This window comes from Gossypium hirsutum, chromosome D08 (assembly GCF_007990345.1).
Source record: "Gossypium hirsutum isolate 1008001.06 chromosome D08, Gossypium_hirsutum_v2.1, whole genome shotgun sequence".
Classification (NCBI taxonomy): Eukaryota; Viridiplantae; Streptophyta; class Magnoliopsida; order Malvales; family Malvaceae; genus Gossypium; species Gossypium hirsutum.
Window position 1 is genome coordinate 64,792,028 of NC_053444.1, and position 25,205 is coordinate 64,817,232.

Consider the following 25,205-nt stretch of genomic DNA (forward strand, 5'->3'; position numbering starts at 1 on the left):
TGTGTAAATGTTGAGGGTTAGATTTTTTAGAATTAAGACTAAATTGACATAATGTATAATTATTGAGGGTTAAAAGCTGCCACCGTCAGCTAATGGGTGACTAGAAAAAAATAAATTTAAATAATTAAATAACTATTTTATAAATTTTCATAATTTTCGTAGAAAAAAAATATTAATAATTAAACGAGTACTAATATACTTGATATATAGAAAGATGAAAATGAAAACAGTGGCCTTCTTTCTTTCTGGATTCATATTTACTTGGGCTAGAAAATGGAAAAGAAAAACAAAAAACATATCTCATCTACAGAATTGCCGAAACCCAATTTTCTAAATGAAGTCTGAAACATTAAGAGATCCAAATTCATTTTGGGCTTTACTGGGTTTGGTTACGTCTCTGACTCGACCTAGGGTAATGACTGTTCTCCTTCCTTGAGCTATAAAAACCTCAAGTTGGAGTGTGTTTCGTCCTTTTCAGCTCTGCCGCCTCCCACAAGCTTTGAGGTGTTTTTTAGGTTGCTCTTGGAACATCTAGCAGCCAACCAAAAATGGTCTGTTCAAGATCTTTTTGTTTTTGTTCTTTTCTTGTTTTGCTATGTTTTTCTTTTAATAATAATGTTTGATTTAAACTTGGGATTATTATTAGGTTCTCCAAAACGATATCGATTTGTTGAATCCTCCAGCAGAGCTTGAGAAGAAGAAGCACAAACTCAAACGTCTTGTCCAGTCTCCAAATTCTTTCTTCATGGTAATTCATTAAACCCCCTTTTGATCTATATTTGATCCTTTCATATAAATTTCTGGGGGATTAACACTGTTTATTTACTCTTTTTGGTTGGATATGGTAAAAAAAGGATGTCAAATGCCAAGGCTGTTTCAACATGTAAGTTCACATATTTATCTGAATTTACCATTGAATCTTAAAAATAAAAAAAGGGTTCATACTCATTGAATCATGCATGAAAAACTCATTTTCATCATTACAAATTCTTGTGTTTGGCAGAACAACAGTGTTTAGCCACTCTCAAACAGTGGTGGTATGTGGGAATTGTCAGACTGTTCTTTGTCAACCAACAGGAGGAAGAGCTAGACTCACTGAAGGATGCTCTTTCAGGAAGAAGGGTGATTGATCTCATATTTTGCTATTTTATGATTCACAAAAACAAAAGAAAGTAATCTTTGGATCAAATATGGGAATCATATGAGTAATCTTTTTCATGTGTTTCAGTTATGACATATGTTTGAAGTTTATTTTTGTAGTAAGTTTGTTCCTAAGCTTTGATACTTGATGATGGTATTAATCAATTATGGATTGTCTTTGTAGTGGATGAAGTTTATTTTTTTATGATATGAGTATTTGGAGTAATTTTTGATGGTTCATTTACCATTGTTGTAGATATCTTGTAAGGTAGATATATATATGCATTTTTGTTGGAGATATTTTATCTCAAATCATATGGTATTTTGTGTCATATATGTTGCTTAGTAGCATCCAAATTTTGGAATATAGAAATTTGGTATAATTTTGAATTTCATCCTTGTACTTTAGGGGAACTAAGATGATAGTCTTCTTAATTGAACTTGTTAGAATATGCTTGTATTTTTCATAAACTGAGAAGATGGTTTTGAGGGTAAATTTTAACAGTTGATTTTTGTTAATTTATTGTGTATATATATTTTTAATTATTGATTTTTGTTTTTTACATGTAAAATGTGGTTTAGACTATTTTTTCAATTTTTTAAGATAAAGTAAAGTGGTTTTTACTTCTATATTTTTTTATATAATTAATATTTTAATAAATCAATAATTATATTTTATGCTCAAGTTCATATATGTTTTATATCAAAAAATTTAGCAATATAAACTATTTTTAAATTTAATATAATAAAAATATTAGAAAACTATGAGAAGATGTGAAATCATTGTAGTTTTATACTAGTAAAATGAATTTCTCTTAATTTAATATTTTAAACAAATACAAAAATAGTATGATAAAACTGATGTTTAAAACATTACAGATTTATTATTTAAGATTTTGAGGTATTTATTAATTTTATTTCAATACACTGAAATTCTAGCAGTCCTCCCTTTTCCTATGTATTGAATTACATAATTTCATTGTTTTTACTTTGCAATAACTCGAGATTTAATCCCATAGAGATGATAAATTTGTCACTTGTAAATTCAATACAATGACTTACATTTCAATGACATTGAATTGGATCTCAGTTAACAAATCAATTCACTGTTGAGGACGTCTTTTATGTTTGAAATGTTATATTTTAGTCACGTTATCGTATAATCATTTTGTTATTAATGGTGTAACGGTAGTTTACCTGTACTCAAAGAAATAAGCTATTTTTCTGAAGTAAACCAACCTGTTTGAAAGAACAATATTTAATATGCCATTTCAGAAGTATGGGATGGGAAAAGAATTAAATTAAATATGCCATTGAAGAAGTACAGGGAAAAATATCAAAAATGGTGTTAACAATACAAGTAATTTATCTTTGAATAACACGCCTACTATTTCTAAATTCAGAAGGATCATGATCCACCTCCTTACCATATTCACGAGACTTTCCCCAGGGCCTGTTTCCAAATCCTCCAGGATTCCTACCACCTCCCTTCTGCCTACCATAGTCATCTTCTCCGACCCTCCTATTATCACCCCTAGACCCTCGATGTGATCTGTTAAAGTTGTTGTTCGAATTGTTTCTTCTGCCATCTGTCTTGGCATTCGATCTAGAATGTGAATTTTTTCTGAATTTGTAATCATTGCTGCCAGAGCCACGAACACTGTTTCCTCGGCTGCCTGATCCTGTTTTACTCCCTCTAGACACAATTCTCCTGGAATGAGGACCATTGTTTTCATAGTCCGAACCGGAGAAGGAACCACCTTTAAAACTAGAACTTTCTCTGTTCTGAGATTTGCCTCTACCATAACTCCCTTTGTCCTCTTTCCACCGTTTGGACCCGAAATTGTCAAAACCATCATTGCCATCGGAATCCAAATCAAGGTCTTCAGAGTCAAAACTCAAGTCCTTCGATGCAATTCTACCTTTATGCTTCGAATCAGCTACATGACTCGATTTCCAGTTAGGATGAGCTGAAAGTTCTTCATCTGAATCAAAATCTAAGTCATCCTCAGAGCCGGATAAAGCTATATTTTTACGCACGAACTTAGAGCCCCGACTTCTCTCTGGTTCAGGAAACACCTCCTTGTCAACATAAACATTCGAGGAAGCTTTCTGCCTTGGATTATTTTGCTGAGAGTCTACCTCGTAACTATTGATATCATCTTCATCATCAAAGTCATCAAACCCTAGTCCATGCTTGCTATTATTAAAATCTGAATACATTCTTTCCTGGACCCTCGATGCTCGGCCAACCATATCAGATTCATCTTCAAGCTCCCTAAAGTCCCCTCCACTCTTTACTGAAGTATCTGCATACTCAAAGGCCGCAACATCTGCCCCATCTGATTCATCATCATCAAAGTCAAAATTCCAGGCATTAGAGACCTCTGGTCGATTGGCAACTTTCTCCAACCTTGTTCTTGGACCAGGTTGCATTTCTTGTATTTTACTCCCCATAAATGCATCAGGTGGACGCTTGCAATCACAATGAAAACATGCCATGTTTCTTCTATAATTTAAGAAATTGCACCTGCCAAGAACAAAAACAGTTCAACATATCAAACTAATATAGAGGAACAAATGCAATTCCAGAGTTTATGCTCGATAAGTCGGAGTCATCTTCGTCGTTTAGAAGATCACTGAGAAGCAACAACATCAATATTTCAAGACTATCAACTTTATATTCATAACTCTTAACCAACACCCCAACCCCGGAAAAATATGTACTGAATCGACTTGTAAAAGTTAAACCCACAGTTTTAGACCGTAAACTTACTCGGGGCATTCCCATTCCCCAGGAAGCAGTTGTCGCTTAGGTCGCTTAGCGTCACACTGTAGACAGATGGTATTCTTTGCGAAATTCATGAAATCACACCTGAGACCAACGTTAAATGCGTCCAGAGATTAAAGTATGTTTGAATTTCTAATAAAACTAACATGAAGGATCACTAAAAAGGGTTCAAAACATTTTTTTTCTTTTAAATAACTATCCACTTGAAACTTATTTATCACATACTTGGGACAAAGCCAATCGCCCTTTTTCATCTCAATGTCATCACGCCCAACTCGCTTCTTTGGAGGAGGAGGAGGTTGTTTCACTTTTGGTGGTGGCTTCTTTATCACAGGTGGGGGAAGATTCGGATCTATAGGAACAGCACTCAACTTTACAACCTCATAAAGCAACTTACGGGCAACAGTTTTTACAGACTTTTTTTTCAGAACAGATTCATTTACCACTGAACCATTCACGTAATCAAAACCATAGGCCAATAGGACACGCATAACATCAATAGTTCGCGCCTCATCCTCTTTGTTCGTCAGAAGGTATGCTCTCTCGCAAGAATTCCTCAAACTGCAGGAACTACAAACCTGATTCACAAAACAATTTATCACTATCGGAAAACAGAAAGAAAGAATGGCAATCTTCTGCATAAAAAAGCTGCAAAATTGAAATATGAAGAACACCAAAAAGAAAGCAACATTATATACGAGTAAACAACAAAGGAGTAAAAGAATCAATACTTACATCTCCTTCATCAAGGTGGACACGTTTCCTCAAGAGTTTTGCAGAGAAAACCAGCTTCTTGTCAGCATTCGGGCATCCAAAACCGACCAAAATTTGAATATCCTGTCTCGATAATGACCTGAAATCAACTTTCTATTTCAGAGCCAAGCAAACTAACACTAATGAAAACAAGTGGTTCAAAATAAGTCCTTCCATAAACAATTTTTTCAGAAATTGAACATATTAATTCAGCCAAAGAAGCAGAAGACTGCTAAAGAGGGACCAACATTAAATTGTAACAAGTATATATTTATGCCAACAATCTTCCAAACCAAACTCGAATTCAAGTAAATATGCAACATAGCACTACAATAACTAAACAGAATCATTTCATTATACATACAATGCCAATCATTATAAACCAAATAACATAGCTGACAAACAAACCTCAATATATCAAATCGGTCCTTTCCAAAATTGATACAAGCAGTTTGCACAGTCTTGTAGTCCTTAAAATCAATTCCAGCATCATCCTTGACTTCCTCAACAACATTAGTCATATCAAATCCCAAGTTTTCCACCATCTTCTCATCATCTCTTCTTTTATGATCAAAGTAATTTTGCTGCACTAATCTCTCCATCAATTCTATCCACTCAGGCCATGGGTGCACCACCTCCACCTCCACCTTCTTCCCCTTCTTCTGCGTTTCTGACTCGCCCAACTTGGTCACTGAATCAGTACTCAAAACACCAACTTCAGCCTCACTTTTAGCATCCTCAGCACTTTCGTTATTCTCCCCATACTTGAGTTCCCTCCAAGCATGAATCCTCTGGAAAGCACCTCCGTTGTGTAAGTCAGTTAACTCGGGTGAATCAGACAAAGCGGCATCGTTTTTGGCACTACCAGAATCAGAATCTGGGTTTTGTTCTTTGGATTGAAATCGCTTCTGGGTTGCTTGAGATTCCTTCTTGGATTGACGCCAAGCTCTTATACGCTGCAGGGTGTCGTCGTTTTCGAGCGACTGCTGTTGCTTCTGTTTTTCTATTTTATCAATTTGTTCAAAAACAAAGCTCATACGAGCCGAGAGAGAATTCCGTTTCGGCGGATCTTCAGTGGCGGCACCCGCCGGCTGTGGAGAAGTAGAAGAGAAGGGCCTTACAAAAACGGTGGTAAAACCTGGAGGAGAAGATAAATGATGAGGCTTTAGACGGGATTTATAAGAGAGGGATAGGCGTTTTAGGAGAATGAGAGTGAACGGAGATTGCGCCATTTTTTGGTAAGTTATAATAAACAAAGTCATAAACCCTCCGCCATGGATGAACAAGAAATCAGGAGGAGGAGGTGAGGAAGCTTAAACCCTTGCGGGGAAAGAGAAGAGGAAATGAAAATTCAAGCCCAAAAGAGAGGAAAATCTCATTTAGGGTGTTTTCAGGCCATATGAGAGGCCCATTATTCATAAGGGAATTTCATTTAGAAATAGGCATATACATTAGCCGGCCCAAAATTCGTATTGGACCATTATTATTTACTTCTTATTCATATTTCAGATCAACTAACCAAAATTTATTTATATATGCATGGCATGAGTTAATCGAATATTAATTTAGATAAAATAAAAAAATATATATTTAAAATGTAAGAAATACCATTATTATGAAAATATTTTTATTTTTAAATAAAATTGAGAACTAAACTTAAAACATCAAAATTTTTGAAGTATCGATTTTGCCATCCCAACTAAACACCTTTTTTAACAACCAATCAAAACTTCAAATTTTTTCAAGTAACTTTTTTATGAATATAGTTTTATATAAAATTTTCACTAACATTATCGATGCATCAATAAAATTTATAAAATAAGATATTATAAATGTTTCGATAAGTATATAAAATATGAAAAAAATTAAAATAAATTGTCAGTTTTTTACAATGTTGTTTAGATTGAATTGGTTGGATCAAATTTTGGTTAGGATACCACTCTGAAGGGAGGGGTTAGATCGGCTGATCTATAAATAACTTGGAATAGTGCTAAGAAATTGGTTAAACCGACGGTTGAGCTGTTTTTCTCTATTTTTAATTTTTTTTATAAATTTTAATAATTTATTTAATTAAATCAATTAGATCGATCAAAATAATTGAATCAATCGTCTATTTGGCTCAAACACCGATCCAAATTTAAAAACATTGGTCTTCTAATCCCAGAAGGAAAACTAGAATACAAGAAAAAACAGAAACGAAAGGGAGTAACACGAATAACTACTAGGCTAAATTTATTAGCAATATAATTCATGGTACAGGGTAAGAAGAATGTTGCAGAACACATGATAGCAAGACAAACTCTTTTGAGATTAAAGACAACCTTAAGTTCAATAAAAACCAGTAAACAGACAAACTAACTAACTAAACCAAGTTTTGGATCAAGTACACATTTTAACCGAAGTTGCACTGGACGTACACAAGTACCCTGTAGCTCTGCTTTGCTTTTGTTGCAGACAGCAACTCATCATCTTCCTTAACCTTAATTCCTCCAAAAAATTTCTCGTTTCAGATGAGACTGTGTTAGACATGATGAAACCAGGTGGAAGACGAGGCTGAAACACTTTTTCCTCTTGAAAATATGATAAAAGATAGGGATGTGGGAGAAGATACCTTTGGCTTGAATCTATAACAAAGCATTCCCTTAAGAAATTCTTCCTCAACACTGACATGTCTTTCGGGATGGTTGGTGATTCTCCCTTCTACAGTTTCTCTTAAACCCTCTGTATCATGAATGGCTCATGGCAGTCTTCCCGTAATCATTTGAACCACGATGCAACTTAAAAGACCATACATCCATGCACTGGTAACTTCCCCCACAATTGATTCAGGGTATATGTAATATCTTATACCTCTACACCCAAACTTTGTATCTTTTGTCCTGTATTGTTTAACTAACCCGAAATTGGCAATTTTTAGGGTAATTAAACCAAAATATCATGCTGAAGAGAAAAAACAGAAGATTACCTGGTTTTAGATCATAATGAATGAACACTTTCCGATGAATGTACAAAAACCCTTCAAGTATCATCCGGGGTATAGTATTAGCATCTATTTTTAGTATTTTACTACCAATCTTGTTCATCAAGTCTACTAAACTACCTCTTGAAGCATATTCAAGAAACATATTGTAAACATTTTTTTGTTCTCGTTCAACGCTCATAAAATCATCGTAGCACTAGATAATATGAGGACAATCATCAAATGCACCACACCATAAGTACCTTCATCCTAGCTATTTTTAGAAACTATAGTCTTCACCAAATGCACCATACCATAAGAACCTTCATCCTACCTATTTTTATCTCCAACTTTTTTTTCCTTAACATGAAATATCGATTAGAATATTAAGAATACCGTAGCTCCTATATATATATATATATAAGAATGGGGTAGAGTTAAAATAGGTTTCCTAATTCTATTTGAAAAAGGTGTAGAGTATAAAGTAAGGATAAAAGATGAAGTACCTTTAGAAACCAAGGCGGTTTAAAATTCTTTTATTATACTATATCATTACTTAGTAAAATATTGTTTTGGTCTCTCTCAAAATTTAAAAATTTCATATAAAAATATATTTGAAGTCTTTTGTAATATTAAATAAATATATTTTATAATTAAAATTAAAAGGAAAACAAGTGATATGAGGCACATGTTCGGAGCTTCATTGCAAAATATTGGTTCGATTAATGTTACTCGAGCTTTATGAGATGAATAATCACTGCTACACATATAGAGACACTAAGGCAATAACTTCCAGGCTGAGGAACTTTTCTTTTCTCTATCACTATCATTTTTACATCAATTCATGAGGAAATAAACAACAAAACCAACCAGGCAGAGTGCTACTGAATGTTAATTTTACTTTACAGTTTTACATCAGAAAATATACAATAATTACAATTTTACTACCGTGTAAATGCAAAAGAGTCAGCTATATGAAACCTGAGAACGTGTTAGAGAGAACCCTGACCTTATTGAGTTCATGTGAGAAGAACTGAGTTTAAAACCACTCCACCATACACTTGGGATAGAAACCTTTATCAGTGGCAACGGCAGACAGACCTTGAAGTTCCTTCTGAACTTTACGCCTCTCATAGAAAACCGAGCATGCTAGTGAATTGCACTTTACCCCACTCTCCACAAGCCAGTCCCCTCCTCCACAGTGTCGGCATATCTGCCCGAGAATCAATAACCATGGTAAAGCAATGCAATTGCAAGCATCAATATTATGACATTCAATATGGGAAGTTTAAACAAACAGAAAATCGGGTAAATGATATGAGATTAGAAAGGGAAACATGTTACTCACAGCAACAAGGTGCTGCATTTCTCTCTCTAGTTTCGATGTCCTCCCAGTTATAGCAGCTACAACTGCAGTTTTGTTTTCAGAACATTTACTACACAGATGGGTTGATGCTTGAACCAATTCACCGCAGAGTATACAATGTTTTGAAAGATAATAGTAATCAATTCTTGTTCGCTGTGGATTTAGAGCATGTACGCCACATTTACCAAAAGCTTCCCTGGCAGGGCGGGGCATTTCTGAGAACCATCGGTTCAAGTCACCACCAACAAGCCCAAAAACTCTCTGCAATGCTGGGATTATCTGTTTGTTGATGTAATACAAATCATTTAATCTGTATGGGGAGTTAATAGCCAAAATTTCCAATGGATCAACCACCATGTCAACCAGGCGAGCCCCAGGCTCCCCATGGATAACAACATAGGGTACTCGCTCTGCATATCGTGGTTCTGCTCTGGGATCTGCTCTCATTGCTTTAGCTGCCACAATTGCTGCTGGTGGTAGAGAACTTACTTTTGTACTATAGGTTCCCAAGCGAACTTCTTTTGCAAAAACAAAATCCTGAAGCGAAACCCTACCCGACAAAATCCTTGTCCATTGACGATGCAAATATGCTCTAACCTACACAAAACAGCAAAATGTAAATTTCATTATCTATGATAAAAGAATTTTCCATCTCTTAAGGCAAACTATCATATGGCATTCACAGTGATGAGGCATAGCTTCATGGTAATTTCGAAACTGGGGGGCTTACTTTCCATAAATTACAATTTATCAGGTATATCAAGAGGCTCTGGCTCCACAATAACCAGACTGGCACTTAACTTAAAGCCTGGTTGCTAGCTTGATAGTTCTTCATTAAACCAACTTGTTAAATAATTAAGGCCAATCATTTTCATGTGGATTATCAGCTTAGAAGTAAAGCATAATATATAAATAATAAAACTTAGATACCTTTGATATATCTTGATGCTCAAAGAAGAGTTTCAATGACTGTTCCAATGTCTTCGCAACAGCACCACAAGTATCTCTGCGAACTGTCTCAATGCCTTTAGCATCAAAAATAGGTTTGACTTGGCCGGGGCTCTCATAACTATAGCCAACATAGCGCTTCTTAGTAAGGAGAAAACATGGGTGATAGACTTTCTCCATTTTCAGTGTAACTGGATATGGGTTCATTGCAGTTATTGCAGTTGCAATCTCGCGCCCTATTTTGAATGATTCCTCGACAGTGCGCCCCTTGAGGAGGACAAACATGCTGCAATAGATTAAGTTCTTTAGTCTAACCCTTCCCTAAATGCATGATGGAATTAAAAATCTAGTATTATATTTACCATGCACAATAAAAGATATTAAAAAGATTATGAACCTACTCAAATCATTTATTGTATATCACTTGTAAAACAACATGCATCACAAAACCTTTTTGACTTGCATTTCAACCCACTGCAGTAACAAGGTTTGACTACATACCTGTCAGTGTCACCATATATGACATTAGCCTTCCATTTCTCATGTGCATTTACGTAGGAAATAGCTTTTTCAAGTGTGCCACGACCACATTGAACAATACTGTCTGCTAGCTCCGCACAAGGCATGCGACCACTAAATCCAGCAGCAGTATAACCATATGTTACATTTGCTATCAGCTTCAAAGCAAGCTGTCTTGCATTGAATATCTGGAAAGAACATAAAGGAAAGCAACCTATCATATTTATAAATGGGCCTAGATAAAGCATCAAAATAAGAACAAAGCACGTCAAATGTTAATTTATCCAAACAAACTATAGGTTATTTCACATTAGTTCAAGTATATACACATAAAATCGAAACAGTTATAAAATGGTGTACATGGTTAAATAACCAAACAAACAAAATAAAATACATATCAAGAACTGTTTCTATTGGATTAACTCAGAAAAAAGTTATTGAACTTCTAGGAGGGTCAAGAATATTTGGTGGAGAGAAAAGAAGGTGAAAAAGGATAAGGAATGATCTGAGCTAAGCAAGACACTGCATCAGATAATTGGCAGCTTGAACTCCCAGAATATGAGTAATGTAATTATTCTGATTCTATTTTAAAGAAAAATATGATGAAACAAAATTATTAGGAACAAAAATACCCTCTGAAGAACTTTCTGTGAAGGAGTCAAATTCTTCATTGCTTGTTTCACCATTATTCTGGTTGACAATATTTCCTCCAGTAAGCGAGGAAGAACTCCTTTGCGTACCTATAGAACAACAAAAGTGGGCATAACTGGATATGCAGCATCCTCTTTATCTTCAGAAAATAAAAGGAATTTATACTATAGAAATGATAATTACCTTTGAAGGCACATACATAACACCATTTGGTGTAAGCAGCAGTTGGTCTTTTAAATCCCGCAAAACAGTTGGATCTGGTGCATATGAACTAACCCCAAGAGTATTTACTTCAGAATTTGCAATTTTTCCAAGGCATGTACAAAAGCAAAGATTGTAAGCAATTATCATCGATGGATAAAGAGACTGAAAGTCCAACACAACAACTGGATCTGCATAGAAGCCGGATTCAGGTTCCATCACAAGAGGCAAACACTCCATCGCAGGTTGACAAGCAACCTGTATAAGAGAAAAACTGAATCAATATTCGATCTCAACCTTCGCTAGTGCAAAATGCACAGTACAAGATGATTACAAAGAGAAAGATGAAGCAGCACAAGCAGTGTATATCATGGTCTAAAAGTCACCCAAGATGAAGCAAGGATGAAAATCATTAGCAACTGGAAAGGAGGAAGGAAAAATGATAAGCAATAACCTGCTGATTTCCAGGAGAAACAGCAAGATAATTCTGCGTATGTGCCAACCTCAGAAACATGGATTCAACACGAAACTGAGAACCTCGAGAAAGAACAGAAAAGAAATCGATGCCAAAAACACGAGCAAGTTCTGATGTTCGATTTATCTGTAAATGCCAATATGATCACAATGTAAAACAGGATGAACTGTAAAACCCGGGAGATTGACTTATCTTCATAGATTCACTGTAGACAACATGCACAGCAGGCCAATAAGGACAAATGAGAGCAATCAAAAGAATAAGACATTTTTGGACAAAGAAAATGCTAATAGTCCAAGGAGACAATAAAATTTGTCCCAACTGGCATTCTGCATGTAGAATTGAAGAAAAGTGTTCATTATCATACCATATCAAGTTGATTCATCATCTCTAAATTCAACTTTGCCCTTTCAACAACATATTCGACACATCTGTACCTTGCCTGTGCAGGACCACTTGAAAACCATTTTGTCAATACTTTATAAGGAATTGATGGAATTTTTAGCCCCAAAACAGATTCGGCTACAGCTTCAACTGTATACATATTAAGTTTAACTTCACTACGCATTAACCGCCAGACATTGAGGACAATTCTGCCACCAACATGGACACCACTTGCATGAGTTCGGCCCCATTCATCCTCTATTATTGCATCTTCAGTCACAATATTATCAGCAACCAATGGCTTAAGCAACAATTCATCTTCTAAACCCTCTTCAGATATGTTAGTTTCTTCAGCTTTTATCTTGGTTTCAGATGGTGTCCTAGATATTTTATTAAGCAATCCTATGCCAAGATATGAAGCTCTTTCAGCTAGAAAACCAAGAGAACTACCTTGTACATCCCAACCCATTAAAATATCAGGATCAAGAGAACATAAAACCTTCATAAACTGTCCAAATAAGTGCTTCTCCTCATCAAAAACAAACACTTTAAACCCAGATATTCCATCAAGACTCCTGCAATAATATCAAGATGATTTATGAAAAGTTAAAAAGGATGTACACTTGTTACATGAACAAAATAGCACAAGAAGTTTTTGGTGAAATTGATGTTGCCATCAATAGAAAGTAGAAATTAAATAAAACTAAAAGATGAGAATGACATGCAGAAACAAACTATAGAACACCAAAGGATGCAGAATAAACAAATCAAAGTGCATCACAAGCTAGCACACCTCTGACAGAATCCAGTGTTACTATACAAAAGCACATAAACTTCAGTCACATAATCATTGTCATTCTGAATTGCAAGAGCTATGACATTAATGGCATCAAATCGAGGATCAGGTCGTAGATCTCCTCTGGATTCTGACTGAACCTGCCAGAAAGCATTGCAGTCGTACAGAGATCAACCTCAGAACTTTTTCAAACCAAGAAATCATAATCAGTTATTTTATTTCAGTAAGGATATGAAATTTTCAAGCAACAACAAGAAATAATGCAACAACAAAAATTTTCATGACTGATACCTCCAAGCTTAACACCGTAAGCTGCTGCCCAGCACCGACACTTGCAGGATCTCGAAATCCAATTTTGCTTAGCGGAGTGGGCATGGATTTTCCATCTGGACCTGAAATCTGAGACAGATCTTGTGAGCCATCACTGCATGAATTAACTTTCGTAACTTTTCCCTCACTTGGACATGTTGATTCATCACAGCAAGGCTTCACTTCTGAACCAAGGACCACATTCTTCTCTGGATGCCCTTGTTCCCAGATTGGTCCCGTGTGATATTTAGAAGTGGTTTCAATCAAATCCTCATTACAGTTAACAGGCGAAGAGTTTTCTAGGGCAATCAGACACTCAGAAGAGCCTGCAAAATGTTCTAACTTATTAATATGGTTTATCCGATTTTTCTTTCTACAGAAGAAAAGTCATTAACTCTACCTGTTAAAGATGGAGACTCTGCTGATAGTGCATTTCTCTGTTTAGAAGCTCCTAGAAATAAAGAAAAAAAAATTATGGATAAGAAATTAAAAAAAAGTGTAGGAAATAAAGAGGCAGCACTATAAACAAATCTGGCCAATACCTTTGTCAACACATGACAGCCATCCATACACAGAATCTGCAGAAGGGGGTGAAAATACAGGTGTTAACAGGTACAAGAAAGACCCATCATTTTGATAGTGAGTAGGGACGCCCAAGGCAGCTTCTTGAAATTTAGAGTTCTTATTTTCAATGAAGTTGTTTTGACTTTCCGCCTCTTCTCTGTCCCCTGAAAAAAAAGGGAGAATCTCATCCAAAGCTCTCCCTTTTGAAAAGAATAAAATACACAAATTGGTCAACAATAAATGCAAGCAATCATCATAACTATAGCTTTTTCTAAGGGCCTTAGATATAATTCTTTTAAAAAAATGCACAGATGAAAGCAAATTGCCAAGAGTATTATACACTTTACTCTGACCAATACAAGCTGCCCAGCCAGTGACATATTGACAAATTTTTAACAATAAACCATAACCACGTGACAAAAGCAACCTGTTTTTCAATTTCTTTACAGACAAAACACACTTCCCTTTCTTTTCTTTCTGTTTTTTAGACAGAGGGGGAGGAATGTTCCTGATACATGGTAACAAGATACATAATTGCTTATGTTAAGGAGAAGTGGTTTTAACCAAAGATAAAATGCAATGAAATGTTACAGTACAAGATTTTAGAGAAATACAAAATTCACCTGATGCTACTTGATAATTCCCCTCAATAAAAACCGGAGACCAATATCTGGTAGTATGTGTATGTGAAACATTTTCAGTAGTTCCTTCATTCCAATCTGCTGCAGGGGGTCTCTTGCAGAAGGTCATGCCAACTAACTCCACAGGCTTTTCCTCATTGTCAACAGCCAAGCCAGTATGGGGACCATGTTGTCCACCAGGACCAACACCACAATCTTCATTCTGCAAATCTTTTTTGTCAGTCATTGCATCCATGAGCACAAGTTTGTCAGTAGATAAGGAAGTTCCACTCGCGTTGTAATCTTTGAGAATGTAACCATCCATTCCAAGCACTTCATGCTTACATGAAGACGCTGACAAACACCAAGAGCCACTAGTCCCTGTTTGCTGCATTCTCTCATCAGGAGAAACTATCTCCTTATGGGATTGTAAAGTGTCTGCATCAGGAGTTACGGGTTCTACAGAAGCTGCTAGAAAGTCAAACTTTTTACTGTTACAAGTTTCACAAGGGCTAATAGAAATTGCTGAGTCATGTTTCTCCGGGTAAAGCTTCACTGTTGACGTCTTACCCATTTGTTCAGGATTGCCTGTGTTAGCCTGTGGTGGATTATAAAAGCCAGAAATCCAGGGTAGAATACAATCTGTCGGATCAGAATGGGTAGGTTTGAAGCCAACAGCCTCGTGAAGTTCTTCTTGTACATTGGTAATTGATGGCCTATGGTTCAGAGAACCAGGGGCCTTCTTGTCAAGCTCATCATGTAACTCATGAAAATCTAATTGTTTTGGGCAAAAGAAATTAGGTGTTTCCTTTTCCCCCTTCAGATGAACACTTTTACTCCTAACAAATCCACAATTAGCAGACTCAATGTGGCGGCTTCGCTTTTTTCTCATCAAATCCCGTACAGAGCATTCAACTAATGTGCTTGCTTCTGTTTTATTGCAGTCGTTGGCATCTATATTTACATTTAAAGGATTTGAAGTTTTCCACAAATTATTTTCAGCTGGGAAACTTGTGCCTAAATGTTCTTTAATTTCATCTGCACATGCTTCAGTAATGTTGAAACCAACACTATCCAAGTTATCCTTCCCCTTTTCTGTCACGGAAAGAGGTAAAGAGCCCCATAAAGATTTTTTCCTTTTGCGTTTGATACTTAATGTTTTATCACTATCCTGTGAAGACTTCTTATATCCAGTTTTTATGTGACTTTTTGATAAATTTGTAACTGATCCTGCAGAAGGTGATAAAGGTAGATCATCACTGGAACCATCTATTTGGGGAATAGTTTTGCCTGATGAGACTTGGGTTTGATCAAAAGAATTGTAAGTACTATCCTTCAGACCCTCAAAGTCGATTAAATCCTCAACTGAATCAAGAATATCCTGACATTCCTTCTGTGATTCACTCTCATAATCTATACTGGCTTTCTCTAGCACCTTATCAATGGTTGTTGCAGGTAACAAAGGAGTCAGAATAGACTCACGAACAAGCTCATCATCTGAGTTTATATCTTCAGCAGCATGAGAAGTGGCAAGCCACCTCAAAAGCCCCAAAGCTTCTGTATCTGTAGCCTGTAAATGATAGGACAAGTAGAAGAAAGTGAAGCCCAAGTAAGCAGTTTCAAATAACTTCAATACGGCTAACCATAATGCTCTATGAATCCACTAAAGTTTATTCATCCACAATTCACAACTATGAATCCAGAAATGAGAACCAGACAAAGAATATTAACCTTACTGGCATTAAAATGCTAGTAGAACTAACCCCAGTATGAAAAAGATGCTTGCCTAGTAAATACCTGGCTATGGTATTCCATTGCAGATTATATGGTAACTTAAAAACCTAAAAGGAATTTACTTGGGAAGAAACTTATAAATGCCTCATCTAAGAGTTAGTAGGAGTGTTCCATTAAGCTATTCAATCGAAGGAAAGATGAAAAATGAATTCAAAAGCACCATGCAACACCTTTCCAGATAAGGTATAAACTTCTACCAACCACTAAAAATTATCATGCATTGAACTTTAACTGTTCGAAAAATAAAAATTATATCACCAAAAGACCCAAAACATGTACCTGATGCCTCTATGGAGAGACAAGGAGAAATTAGGAGGGCCAACGAAGCAGTCAAATGGCTGCTTCTATTACCCAAAAGAAATTCAGTAGCTAATGGCCCAAATATACATCTCCAATACTTATAAATGCATGCAAATATAAATGGTCAAGAAATGAGAGCTAATGAAGAGTAAAGAAACACTAGCATTCAGGAAGACAAACACAAATTATACAAGAACTACCTTTGAGTTAGAGGGCCGTAGCGTTTCCGATGAATGAATTTCACCAACAGACAGTAGTACAGGAGATACATCTTTGTCTTCAGATACTGCAGTATTCATCCCCTTTTCACATGGCTTACAGTGTTGAGGGAGAGATCCTAGCTGGTTTTGTTCTTTTGAACAACTCCGAGCTTGTGGAACATTATGCTCTGAATTGATATGTGTATGTCCAACCAAATTTCCATCATCAGCTGAAGGCAGGACTGAGTGTTCAAATCCCAAGTCACTGCAAGGCAAAATTTCAACTTTGCTGCACAATTCCATTAGTTTGTTGTCAAATCCAAGACCAAGTGAGAGAGCTTTTAGAACATCTTCAGGAAGTGGCTTGTCAGGGTCAGATAGTAGAACTCTCTCATGCATCCTTGTCCTTTTATACTCCTCCTATAAGACCAATTGTAAAGTTTAACGAAGGAGCAGAATATTCACACGTAGAACAGCTTACAGGTGGGAAGAGTTCAAACCTCCCAAATCGGAATAAGTGACTGAACCATTTTCACATCGGTAGAGGTCTGTGATAGAGATGTATATATTTTGAATTGGTGGTTAAGAATGTCTGAAAAGTAAAAGTAGTGAAAAATTTTAGATAGGAAATGAAGATTATACGTTGCAAGCATTGCAAGGAAAAGGCATACAAACCATCTATAGTAGTATCTCCCTCAAGTTCACATAAACTTTGACGTTTAACATTGCAAATGTCTTGGACTGAAGATTCATCAAGTTCATTTGGAACATGCCACATCCATTCACTTGGAATAGTGGAAGATATCCAAATTGGAGAACTTACACGCACATCAGAACTTGAATCTGCCTAATTGCAATTCATATCATAAAAGCGAATCAGATTTTACACAGGAAAGGAAATTCAAGGGTTTATGAAGCATCAGACAACAAGGGGGAAGGAAAGACAGAAGTGACCTGGAAACCACCAGAACCCGATATCAAGTCATCCACCTTCTGCTCATGTTGACCATAGCAATTAAATTTTCTTGGATGGAAAAGATCAGGTATGGGATTACGAAACTTCATCCCTGATAAATGAAGATGACCCATCCCATACAAGTTGTAATCCACCTAAAAGGAAGAGAAGAGATGAGATATTGAAAATGCCATAAAAAAGAAGAGAAGGATTGAGGAAGTAGTGTGATCGAATATTCCAAGGAGAATGGTTTGCATGAAGCATTTAAAGAAATAATAAGATTACTTTCAAGATGAATAGAAGTGCCACCATAAAATTTTCACAACCATTCAGCTCAATGGCTGCATTCTGAGTAGCCAATGACGAGAATTAGAAAACCATATTTAAGTTACCGGCTATTAAAAAAATTACATTAACCATTTGACAACAGAAAATACAACACAGGCCCACAATTAAGCATGTGGTGAAGTACGGTAGACAGATATAGTCAATTTGCAAAAGAAAAATAAAATAGACAGTAAATACCTACAGCCTCCCAATATAACAATTCTAATACATATTTCTGCTGTAACATGTGCAAGCCTAAATATGTGAAGCAATAGTATAAAACCATTTAACTACTGCTGGTATTTTAACAAATCCACTATTACAAAGAACTGTTTGTCACTCAAATTTGTGGAATATTAGTGTCAGACAAACAAAAGGAAAGTTCACAACACACACACACAGAGCAATAGTAATTAGTGATTAAATGCAATACTAAGATTCACACAAAAGAAAACTATATGCACTTACAAGAAACTGGAGAATAAATGGAATGTGCGATTCATGAGGCTGTAAGATTTTATCCAGCACGGCACCTGCCTGAAAAAGCATAAGCAATAACCTATGAGTTCGTTACGTAAAATTCTAGATCAAACTGAATCTGAGTCTACAATGTAATAGCATAAGCAGAAAGTGACAATCAAATGTCATATATGTATTTCTAATTGCCATGCAACTCAGGGAACAATTTGAAATTATACTTTTAGAATATCTAAACAAAGAAAAAAATGAATAATTGAAATAAAGAAACGTCATTGAAATAAAGAAACGTCAATTGACATGCCGAATGTTCTAATTAATAGGCATGCTAAACATAATATACCACTTCTTATGACTAAGATTATCTACAAGTCAGTGCTGATTTGAGATCAGAAGGTAAAAACTGGCATAAGCATATAATCAAGAGTCCAAATGAAAACAAGATGGTTACAATGAGAACGGAAAAAGTCCAACGCATGAAACAATGAATGAAAGCAAATATCAAAATCGATGAATGATAGTGATAGCAAAATGTTGAATAGCATTAACAAGTCCCTACCAAAAGAAGATTGGCAGCACGAGAGACATCATGTGGATAGTAGCTTGGATCATGTCAAGGTCCTCAATATCTTAGTCTAATTTATGAATGCAAAAAGTTCTTTGTTTCAAAAGAAACACGGAAAAGAAAAAACAACTATCAGATAATATAAAATATGGATACAGGTGAATCTTCACAAATAGCTCCTCAGATGAATGATAACCATAAAATTTCTTTGCTCGTACAAGGCTGCAGCCATGGACATGCTGCCGTTTCGAACCAGCACCACCTTTAAGCTGCAAGTTCAGTTCAAAACAAATTCACACCATAACTGCTGCATCAGTGACAAGGAAAAAGAGACCAAATGCACAAATCAACAATAATAAATCCATGAATTTAACCAAACATACCTTCAAGGCTTTTTCTAAGGCAAGAGCTAAACCATGTGTGCATTCATCATCTGCTATAAAATAGACAAGGAGTGCAATTTATTTCAAATACTATCCATATAGACAAAGGCAAAGTGTACCAAACATGCTCAGTACCTTCTTGGAGTATACGAGTGCTCTGAGGTAACATATCTGCCAATGGAACATATAAATAGGGCAAAGCCTAGGAGAAAGAAATGCAACAATCAAGCCCTCGTAAACAAGAAAGTAATTATAGTTGTCAAGTTTACAAATAGTATAAGTCATTCTTTCCATTCGTACTTAAGAGGCTTAGTTAATAATACTATGCAAACACATCAGTGTAAGCTAATAAGCTCCACTTGCTTAACAATCTCGAAATCCAAAACACATAACAGCTCGAGTGCTGGGCCATTCATAAACTACAGCAACTTTCTAAACTAACTACAAACCCAAGCCAATAATCAAGAAAGAAAAGAGAGTAAGAATCTTACTCTATGAATATGCAAACAAGTCTTCTGACCAGCCGGTGTCGAACCATAAATTCGAATAACAGGAACTTCATTAACTTTTTCACCTTCAAATTTTCAACAATTGAATTTAAAATAAACTCGAAGATTCAAAAACATTTTAGCTTCATCACAAACAACAGTAGCTAAACAAACGTTCTAGATATAGTCGACAATTAAAAAAAATGTAAAGGAAATCGTACCTTGAAAGCTACTGTAGCAAACATCGAAGCCAGGGATTGGCGGTGCCATGTAATGATCGATGGACACGATTCGAACGCTGAAAACGCTCGAATCTGACTGCGAATTCAACATTTCGATTTCTCCTTTTTTATGAGAAAAAACGGAATTCAGAGGAAATGAGGGGTTTTGATTGTTTCGTTTTAGCGCTTTAAAGCACGCAACTACAGTAATAAAGAAAACAAACGAGATGAGTAATTAATCAAATAAAGGTTAAAATCTGCTATTAGTCTCTGTACTTCTACAAAATTTAAGATTTAGTCCTTGTACTTAAAAAGTTAAAATTAAGTCCTCCAACTTTCTAATTTAAAAAATCTCAGCCCAATCATTAACATTGTTAGTATTTTTGGTCAAAATTTGTCAACTTGACATAATAAGTAAGTTGCCCTCATATAATGTTGTATATAATTGACGGATAATAAACTTGTTAAGTTGACTAATTTTAATAGAAATTATTAACAACAATAATGATTAGACTAGGATTTTCAAACTTAAAAAGTAAGATGATTGAATTTTTAACTTTAGATTAAATCTCAAATTTTTTAGAAGTATAAAGACTAACAACATATTTTAACCTCAACTAAAATATTAATGCCTCCTTTGCTAGGTAGTAGATTAATTTACACATAATGTCAAATTTAGCCATTAATATTTATATATTTTGTCAATTTGACTCTTATTCATTTTTTAGTTAAATTTGACCATTAACCTTTCAATAAGAGTCAAATATTTTTCTTAATTATGTTAGTGTGGTAACCTACATGATATTCTACATGCATTTCACGCTGGAATGACATTATTTGTCTTGTATGTCACCTTAAAAGATAATTTTTTTTAAAAATAAAATATTCAAAAAATTCAAAAATAAAAATAAAACAAAAAGTCAAAAAGTTAGTATGAAGTACATGTGGATCGCCATGCAAACTGCCATGTTTAAATTTTTAATATTTTAGTATGTATCTTTGTTAAAAATAACAATGACTTTCTTTCTTTTTTTTTGAAAGATTGAAGGTTAAATTTGACTTTTTTTTAAGATTGGGCCAAATTTAGTTTAAAAGGGTTAAATTGATAAAAATATATAATATTGAGGGCTAAATTTAATATTATTATCTTTTTAAGAAAAAAGTTATTTTATCATAATATAAAAAATAATTAGTATAAATTTAAAATAAAATTAAAAAAAATATACTAAAATAGGCTTCTCTAAAATAAGTAAAATACCTTTGATGCTTTTGATAAAAACAAATCGTGGCTAAAAAATATAAGATTAACTCGTATATCTATATAGTAACTCTATATATTAAAGGAAACCTTTTATTCATTCTTTTTGCCATTATAATTATAATAGTAAATTTTCAGTTTTGGTCCCTCTATTATAATAACATTTAAGATTTAATTTTTATATTTAATTTAACATGGTCTTTAATTACATCCTTAACTATTTTAATTAAAATTTTTATGTTGATTTTTTTAAAAAATACTAATCTAATTAAAAAATTGTTTTAACATTCACATCATCTATAAAAAATATTAAGGAGGCTAAATATTTTGACTAAACTAATGACACAACTCTTTTTTGGTCATTATAATATAATGGTAAAGTTATAGTTTCGATCCTCACGTTTGAGATTTAGTTATTATATTTTAATTTGACTTAATTTGATCATCTACTTTTATAATAGTATTAATGAGTCTAAATAATTAGAATCCTCGGTCAAAATTATTATGTCAATTTCTCTTAAAAACACCTTTTGAACACAATATATATTGCATGAAATTGGAATGGATATTTTTAAGAAAAAATCAAACTTAACATTTTGACCAGAACTATTAAGGGTATCTACTATTTCATCTATCTGATGACATTATATAGAGGAACCAAATTATATCAAATTAAGGTATAGATGCAAAATTCTAAATTTAAACATAGTAGAGAGACCATAACCATTATTTGATCTAAAATAATTTATGTCTAACATAATCATTTACCATTTAATTTAATAAAAGAAGTTCGATAATTTTTTATAAAAAAAATCTTTGTTTTGGGGATAATAAATTACTAATAAAAATTATAAATGTATGTGCATAAGGAATGATAAAAAGAATTATGTTGGAATGATAAAAATGTTTACCTGAAGGAGGCTGATGAAGGGAGGAGTGCTATGGCCGGAGCTTAAGGAAGCAAGGGAGTAGCTGTTCGGCTAAGTGAGAGTGTTTTTTAGGTGAGAAAGTGAGGAGAGTAAAATGTATTTCTTAAGCACCGAATCAGACATTCAGTGGAGAAGAGACAAAATAAAAATAAATAAATTTCCCTACATAAGCTCGTAATGGAATACACCCGTAATAAGACGTTTCATTGAACCAAATAATTGTTTGTGCTGGGCCCTCAAAATAGAGTTGTAATGGCATAGCATTACATTGAACCAAACATGTAATATGAGTTCAAACAAATATATACCACGCAATACACACTGTATTATTGAAGTACTCAAGCAAATTACAAGTAGAAGCAGAGTGCATATATATCTCAAAGAAACGTGCAAAACACACCAAGGAAGCATAAAGAACATGACACTGACTAACACAAATTTGGGCAGCAATACGGTGATGTGTCGTAATGCCAGCGACACTTATTTAGTATAATGATGCATCCCACTTAGCTTAGTCTATTTAGATTGATATGCTATTCGGAATTCCCTTGCCAGGAAGTCCAACTTCACCGGTTGGAAACAACAAAGTGTACGGCACCTTGACCGGACCGACACGATTCTTCCACTTCCCGTCCTCGTTCATGCTTGTGATTTCATCTTCAATTTCAGCAAGTCTGTCGTGAAATGCCTTGAAATACGACAATGGTTCTTTATCTGTCGTCCAATTATCTTCTCGTGTTCCAAGATACACCTCTTCTGATGATTGTTGTGATAGAATTTCTACCATGGCCATCACTCGGAAGCATATTAGCTGTGAAGTAATTGTTTTGAGGAAAGCCTTCTCTGGGTTGTTCGCAAGCTCAGTATATTCAGGGGTGCCTTTCTCAGGCATAAACCGACGGCTCCCTGTTGGACGGTTCGGAGAGTAGCCTCCGTAGGCGTATTGTCCGAAGTTGACAGCTGCATGGAAAGCAGAGGCTAACCATATGATAATAGTGCAGGATTCTATCAGCTCTTCACGTGTTTGCATTTTAGGCCACCAGGGTTCATCTTTCTTGTCACCATGACCTACCTCTCGAAGTTCTTTCCACCATGCTTGAAGTTCAGGGTCTTCTTGGACCATTCCATCTGTCTTGTAATAGAAGGAACAGTAACCACTGACCCACTTTTTAATTGCAAACCATATCTTCAACCCATCCACAGCATATGGATAATCTTCTATTACTAGTTTGTCAAGGTCTTTGAGGGAGTTTATATCACCATCTGCAATTCCTCTGAATATAAAAAACAAAATACGACTTGAATGAATATATGATCATTCATAGTATTGTAATTGAGATTATTTTAAGGGTGAATTACGGGTAATTTTTCATTTTGGTCATTTAATTAAAAAATTTATAATTTAATCATTAAACTATTCAGAAGTTTTTATTATCATATTGCAGCCAAAAGCTTTTTTTTCTCCTTCTCTACTATAGTTCAAATCTTTTCATAAAATAGCTTTGGATGTCACAAATCTGTGAACCAAAATTTAAATAACTTTTTTCTCCAATTTCCGACACTGACTGTTGAATCGACTTGGATCTAAGGTATGTTCTTCTACTCATCGATATGTGCTAATCCACTGTACCAATCATCAAATCATTGCATGGAGCTTGCTAGTTTAGTGAGCAAATTATAAGTGATCAAAACGAAAATTTATCCATAATTTAGTAATTAATGGTATAGTTTACCTTTATTTTAATTACCTTTTCTTAAGATCATTAGGAAGTGATTGCTCCATGAAATTCCAACTCCTATAAATTACCGATGACATCTCCATGGAATATTGCCCTGTGTAAAATGTTGTCTCTAACACTCCACCTGCAATCACTAGAACTTCCCTGGCTAACGCATTAATAGCCATCGTGTCACGATAGTGTGGGTGCAGTAGTTTATAAATTGGATGAACCACACTCAGCTGCCTGTTTGTTGCAATAATGAATGGCTCTATAGCTGCATGAGTGTTCAACCTGAGACCCCCAAAACACACCTGATTAACACACACAGACACACACATATGTTTTTACTTTGAATTTGATGGAATATCCTTAATTAATTACCAGTGGCTTATTAGTTGATGGTGACCAGTATCAACCACAGCTACATAGGCTTTAGCTAACTGCCAAATATGACCCTCAACTCCATCCTGTGTTGGAGTGTACACCTTACTAACAGCACCAAACTTATCTCCTTTTTCATTCGGCAAGCTCAACTCGATCGCCACCGGTTTCAACGTGTTGTCGTCTCTTAAGAAGAGAAGTGTCCGTGATGCATAAGTCTTTGTTTCAGTTTCCTTGTTTATCTTCCGAAGATACGGCATCACCGAATCATGATGATCCAATATAAACAACCTCTTGTTCTTCAGTGCCTGTGCAATAAAATATTCCCAACTTATAAATATCCATAATAACAACTCTAGGTTAAGGATACTTAAGAAATAGTATCATTACCTGTTCAGCACTAAGTCCATCCAAGTTAGACTGGATATCCTGTTTTGTAATACAACTGTTTTGATTACCATAAAATTCAGGATCTAGCTTGCTAAGTGGAGGGAATTCATGTTCCTGTAGTTAATTTACAGGTTATGAGATCACATGCATATAAAGATTTAATATATGTAAAAGAATTGGACTTACTTTGAGAAGACGAATGAGAAGAGGGTTCAAACCGGCAATCATTTCTCTAGCAAATTCTTCATCACTACTCCATGCAACACGGTCCTCTGCTTCCATAATTTTTTATATATTAATGTTAATTAAGTCAAAGATTTTTAGCTCTAAATTTAGAGAT

At 34.9% G+C, this 25,205-nt stretch overlaps 3 protein-coding genes and 1 pseudogene across 17 annotated transcripts; 1 reads left to right on the forward strand and 3 right to left on the reverse strand.

The window, feature by feature from the left end:
• Positions 1 to 237: 237 nt before the first annotated feature.
• On the forward strand, positions 238 to 1,366 carry LOC107899099 (40S ribosomal protein S27-2). Its single transcript, XM_016824711.2, has 4 exons — positions 238 to 551; positions 647 to 748; positions 855 to 883; positions 1,004 to 1,366. Exons 1-4 carry the CDS (start codon positions 549 to 551, stop codon positions 1,128 to 1,130), a joined length of 261 nt encoding a protein of 86 aa, XP_016680200.1. The 5' UTR covers positions 238 to 548; the 3' UTR covers positions 1,131 to 1,366.
• Positions 1,367 to 2,433: 1,067 nt separating this feature from the next.
• On the reverse strand, positions 2,434 to 6,061 carry LOC107899101 (uncharacterized). The gene is made up of 5 exons (XM_016824713.2): positions 5,093 to 6,061; positions 4,667 to 4,784; positions 4,157 to 4,509; positions 3,917 to 4,015; positions 2,434 to 3,670 (listed from the first exon to the last, which is right to left on the reverse strand). Exons 1-5 carry the CDS (start codon positions 5,944 to 5,946, stop codon positions 2,506 to 2,508), a joined length of 2,589 nt encoding a protein of 862 aa, XP_016680202.1. The 5' UTR covers positions 5,947 to 6,061; the 3' UTR covers positions 2,434 to 2,505.
• Positions 6,062 to 6,890: 829 nt separating this feature from the next.
• On the reverse strand, positions 6,891 to 20,362 carry LOC107899100 (DNA polymerase zeta catalytic subunit). 15 transcript variants are annotated; one of them, XR_005917019.1, is made up of 27 exons: positions 20,187 to 20,362; positions 19,969 to 20,051; positions 19,613 to 19,679; positions 19,478 to 19,530; positions 19,251 to 19,363; positions 19,089 to 19,131; positions 18,521 to 18,589; positions 17,725 to 17,880; positions 17,446 to 17,617; positions 17,271 to 17,362; positions 16,771 to 17,190; positions 14,480 to 16,046; positions 13,835 to 14,056; positions 13,693 to 13,743; positions 13,275 to 13,618; positions 12,981 to 13,123; positions 12,171 to 12,762; positions 11,783 to 11,929; positions 11,311 to 11,586; positions 11,109 to 11,216; positions 10,459 to 10,664; positions 9,940 to 10,243; positions 8,992 to 9,606; positions 8,653 to 8,856; positions 7,650 to 7,700; positions 7,296 to 7,563; positions 6,891 to 7,171 (listed from the first exon to the last, which is right to left on the reverse strand). XR_005917019.1 is itself a non-coding variant. In XM_016824712.1 (25 exons), exons 1-24 carry the CDS (start codon positions 20,296 to 20,298, stop codon positions 8,683 to 8,685), a joined length of 6,129 nt encoding a protein of 2,042 aa, XP_016680201.1. In that variant the 5' UTR covers positions 20,299 to 20,362; the 3' UTR covers positions 6,891 to 7,563; positions 8,653 to 8,682. The 15 variants fall into 15 exon arrangements, 3 of the variants coding, with proteins under 3 accessions (XP_016680201.1, XP_040954774.1, XP_040954775.1); XR_001684575.1 differs by having other exon boundaries at positions 6,891 to 7,163; positions 7,296 to 7,576; XR_005917017.1 differs by lacking the exon at positions 7,650 to 7,700 and having other exon boundaries at positions 6,891 to 7,163.
• A 2,373-nt stretch (positions 20,363 to 22,735) lies between these two features.
• LOC107899102 (probable linoleate 9S-lipoxygenase 5) overlaps positions 22,736 to 25,205 on the reverse strand; it is a 76,974-nt pseudogene continuing 74,504 nt past the window's right edge.

Coding starts and splice junctions, on each gene's coding strand:
- LOC107899099 (XM_016824711.2), top strand. Junction 749..854: donor CTCCAAATTCTTTCTTCATG/GTAATTCATTAA, acceptor TGGTAAAAAAAG/GATGTCAAATGCCAAGGCTG. Junction 884..1,003: donor TGCCAAGGCTGTTTCAACAT/GTAAGTTCACAT, acceptor TGTGTTTGGCAG/AACAACAGTGTTTAGCCACT.
- LOC107899100 (XM_016824712.1), bottom strand. CDS start 20,298: ATGTTGAATTCGCAGTCAGATTCGAGCGTTTTCAGCGTTCGAATCGTG. Junction 20,052..20,186: donor TTGCTACAGTAGCTTTCAAG/GTACGATTTCCT, acceptor GAAAATTTGAAG/GTGAAAAAGTTAATGAAGTT. Junction 10,665..11,108: donor CACAGAAAGTTCTTCAGAGG/GTATTTTTGTTC, acceptor TGTTCTTTCCAG/ATATTCAATGCAAGACAGCT.
- LOC107899101 (XM_016824713.2), bottom strand. CDS start 5,946: ATGACTTTGTTTATTATAACTTACCAAAAAATGGCGCAATCTCCGTTC. Junction 4,016..4,156: donor GGCGATTGGCTTTGTCCCAA/GTATGTGATAAA, acceptor CGTTGGTCTCAG/GTGTGATTTCATGAATTTCG. Junction 3,671..3,916: donor GGGGAATGGGAATGCCCCGA/GTAAGTTTACGG, acceptor TGTTCTTGGCAG/GTGCAATTTCTTAAATTATA.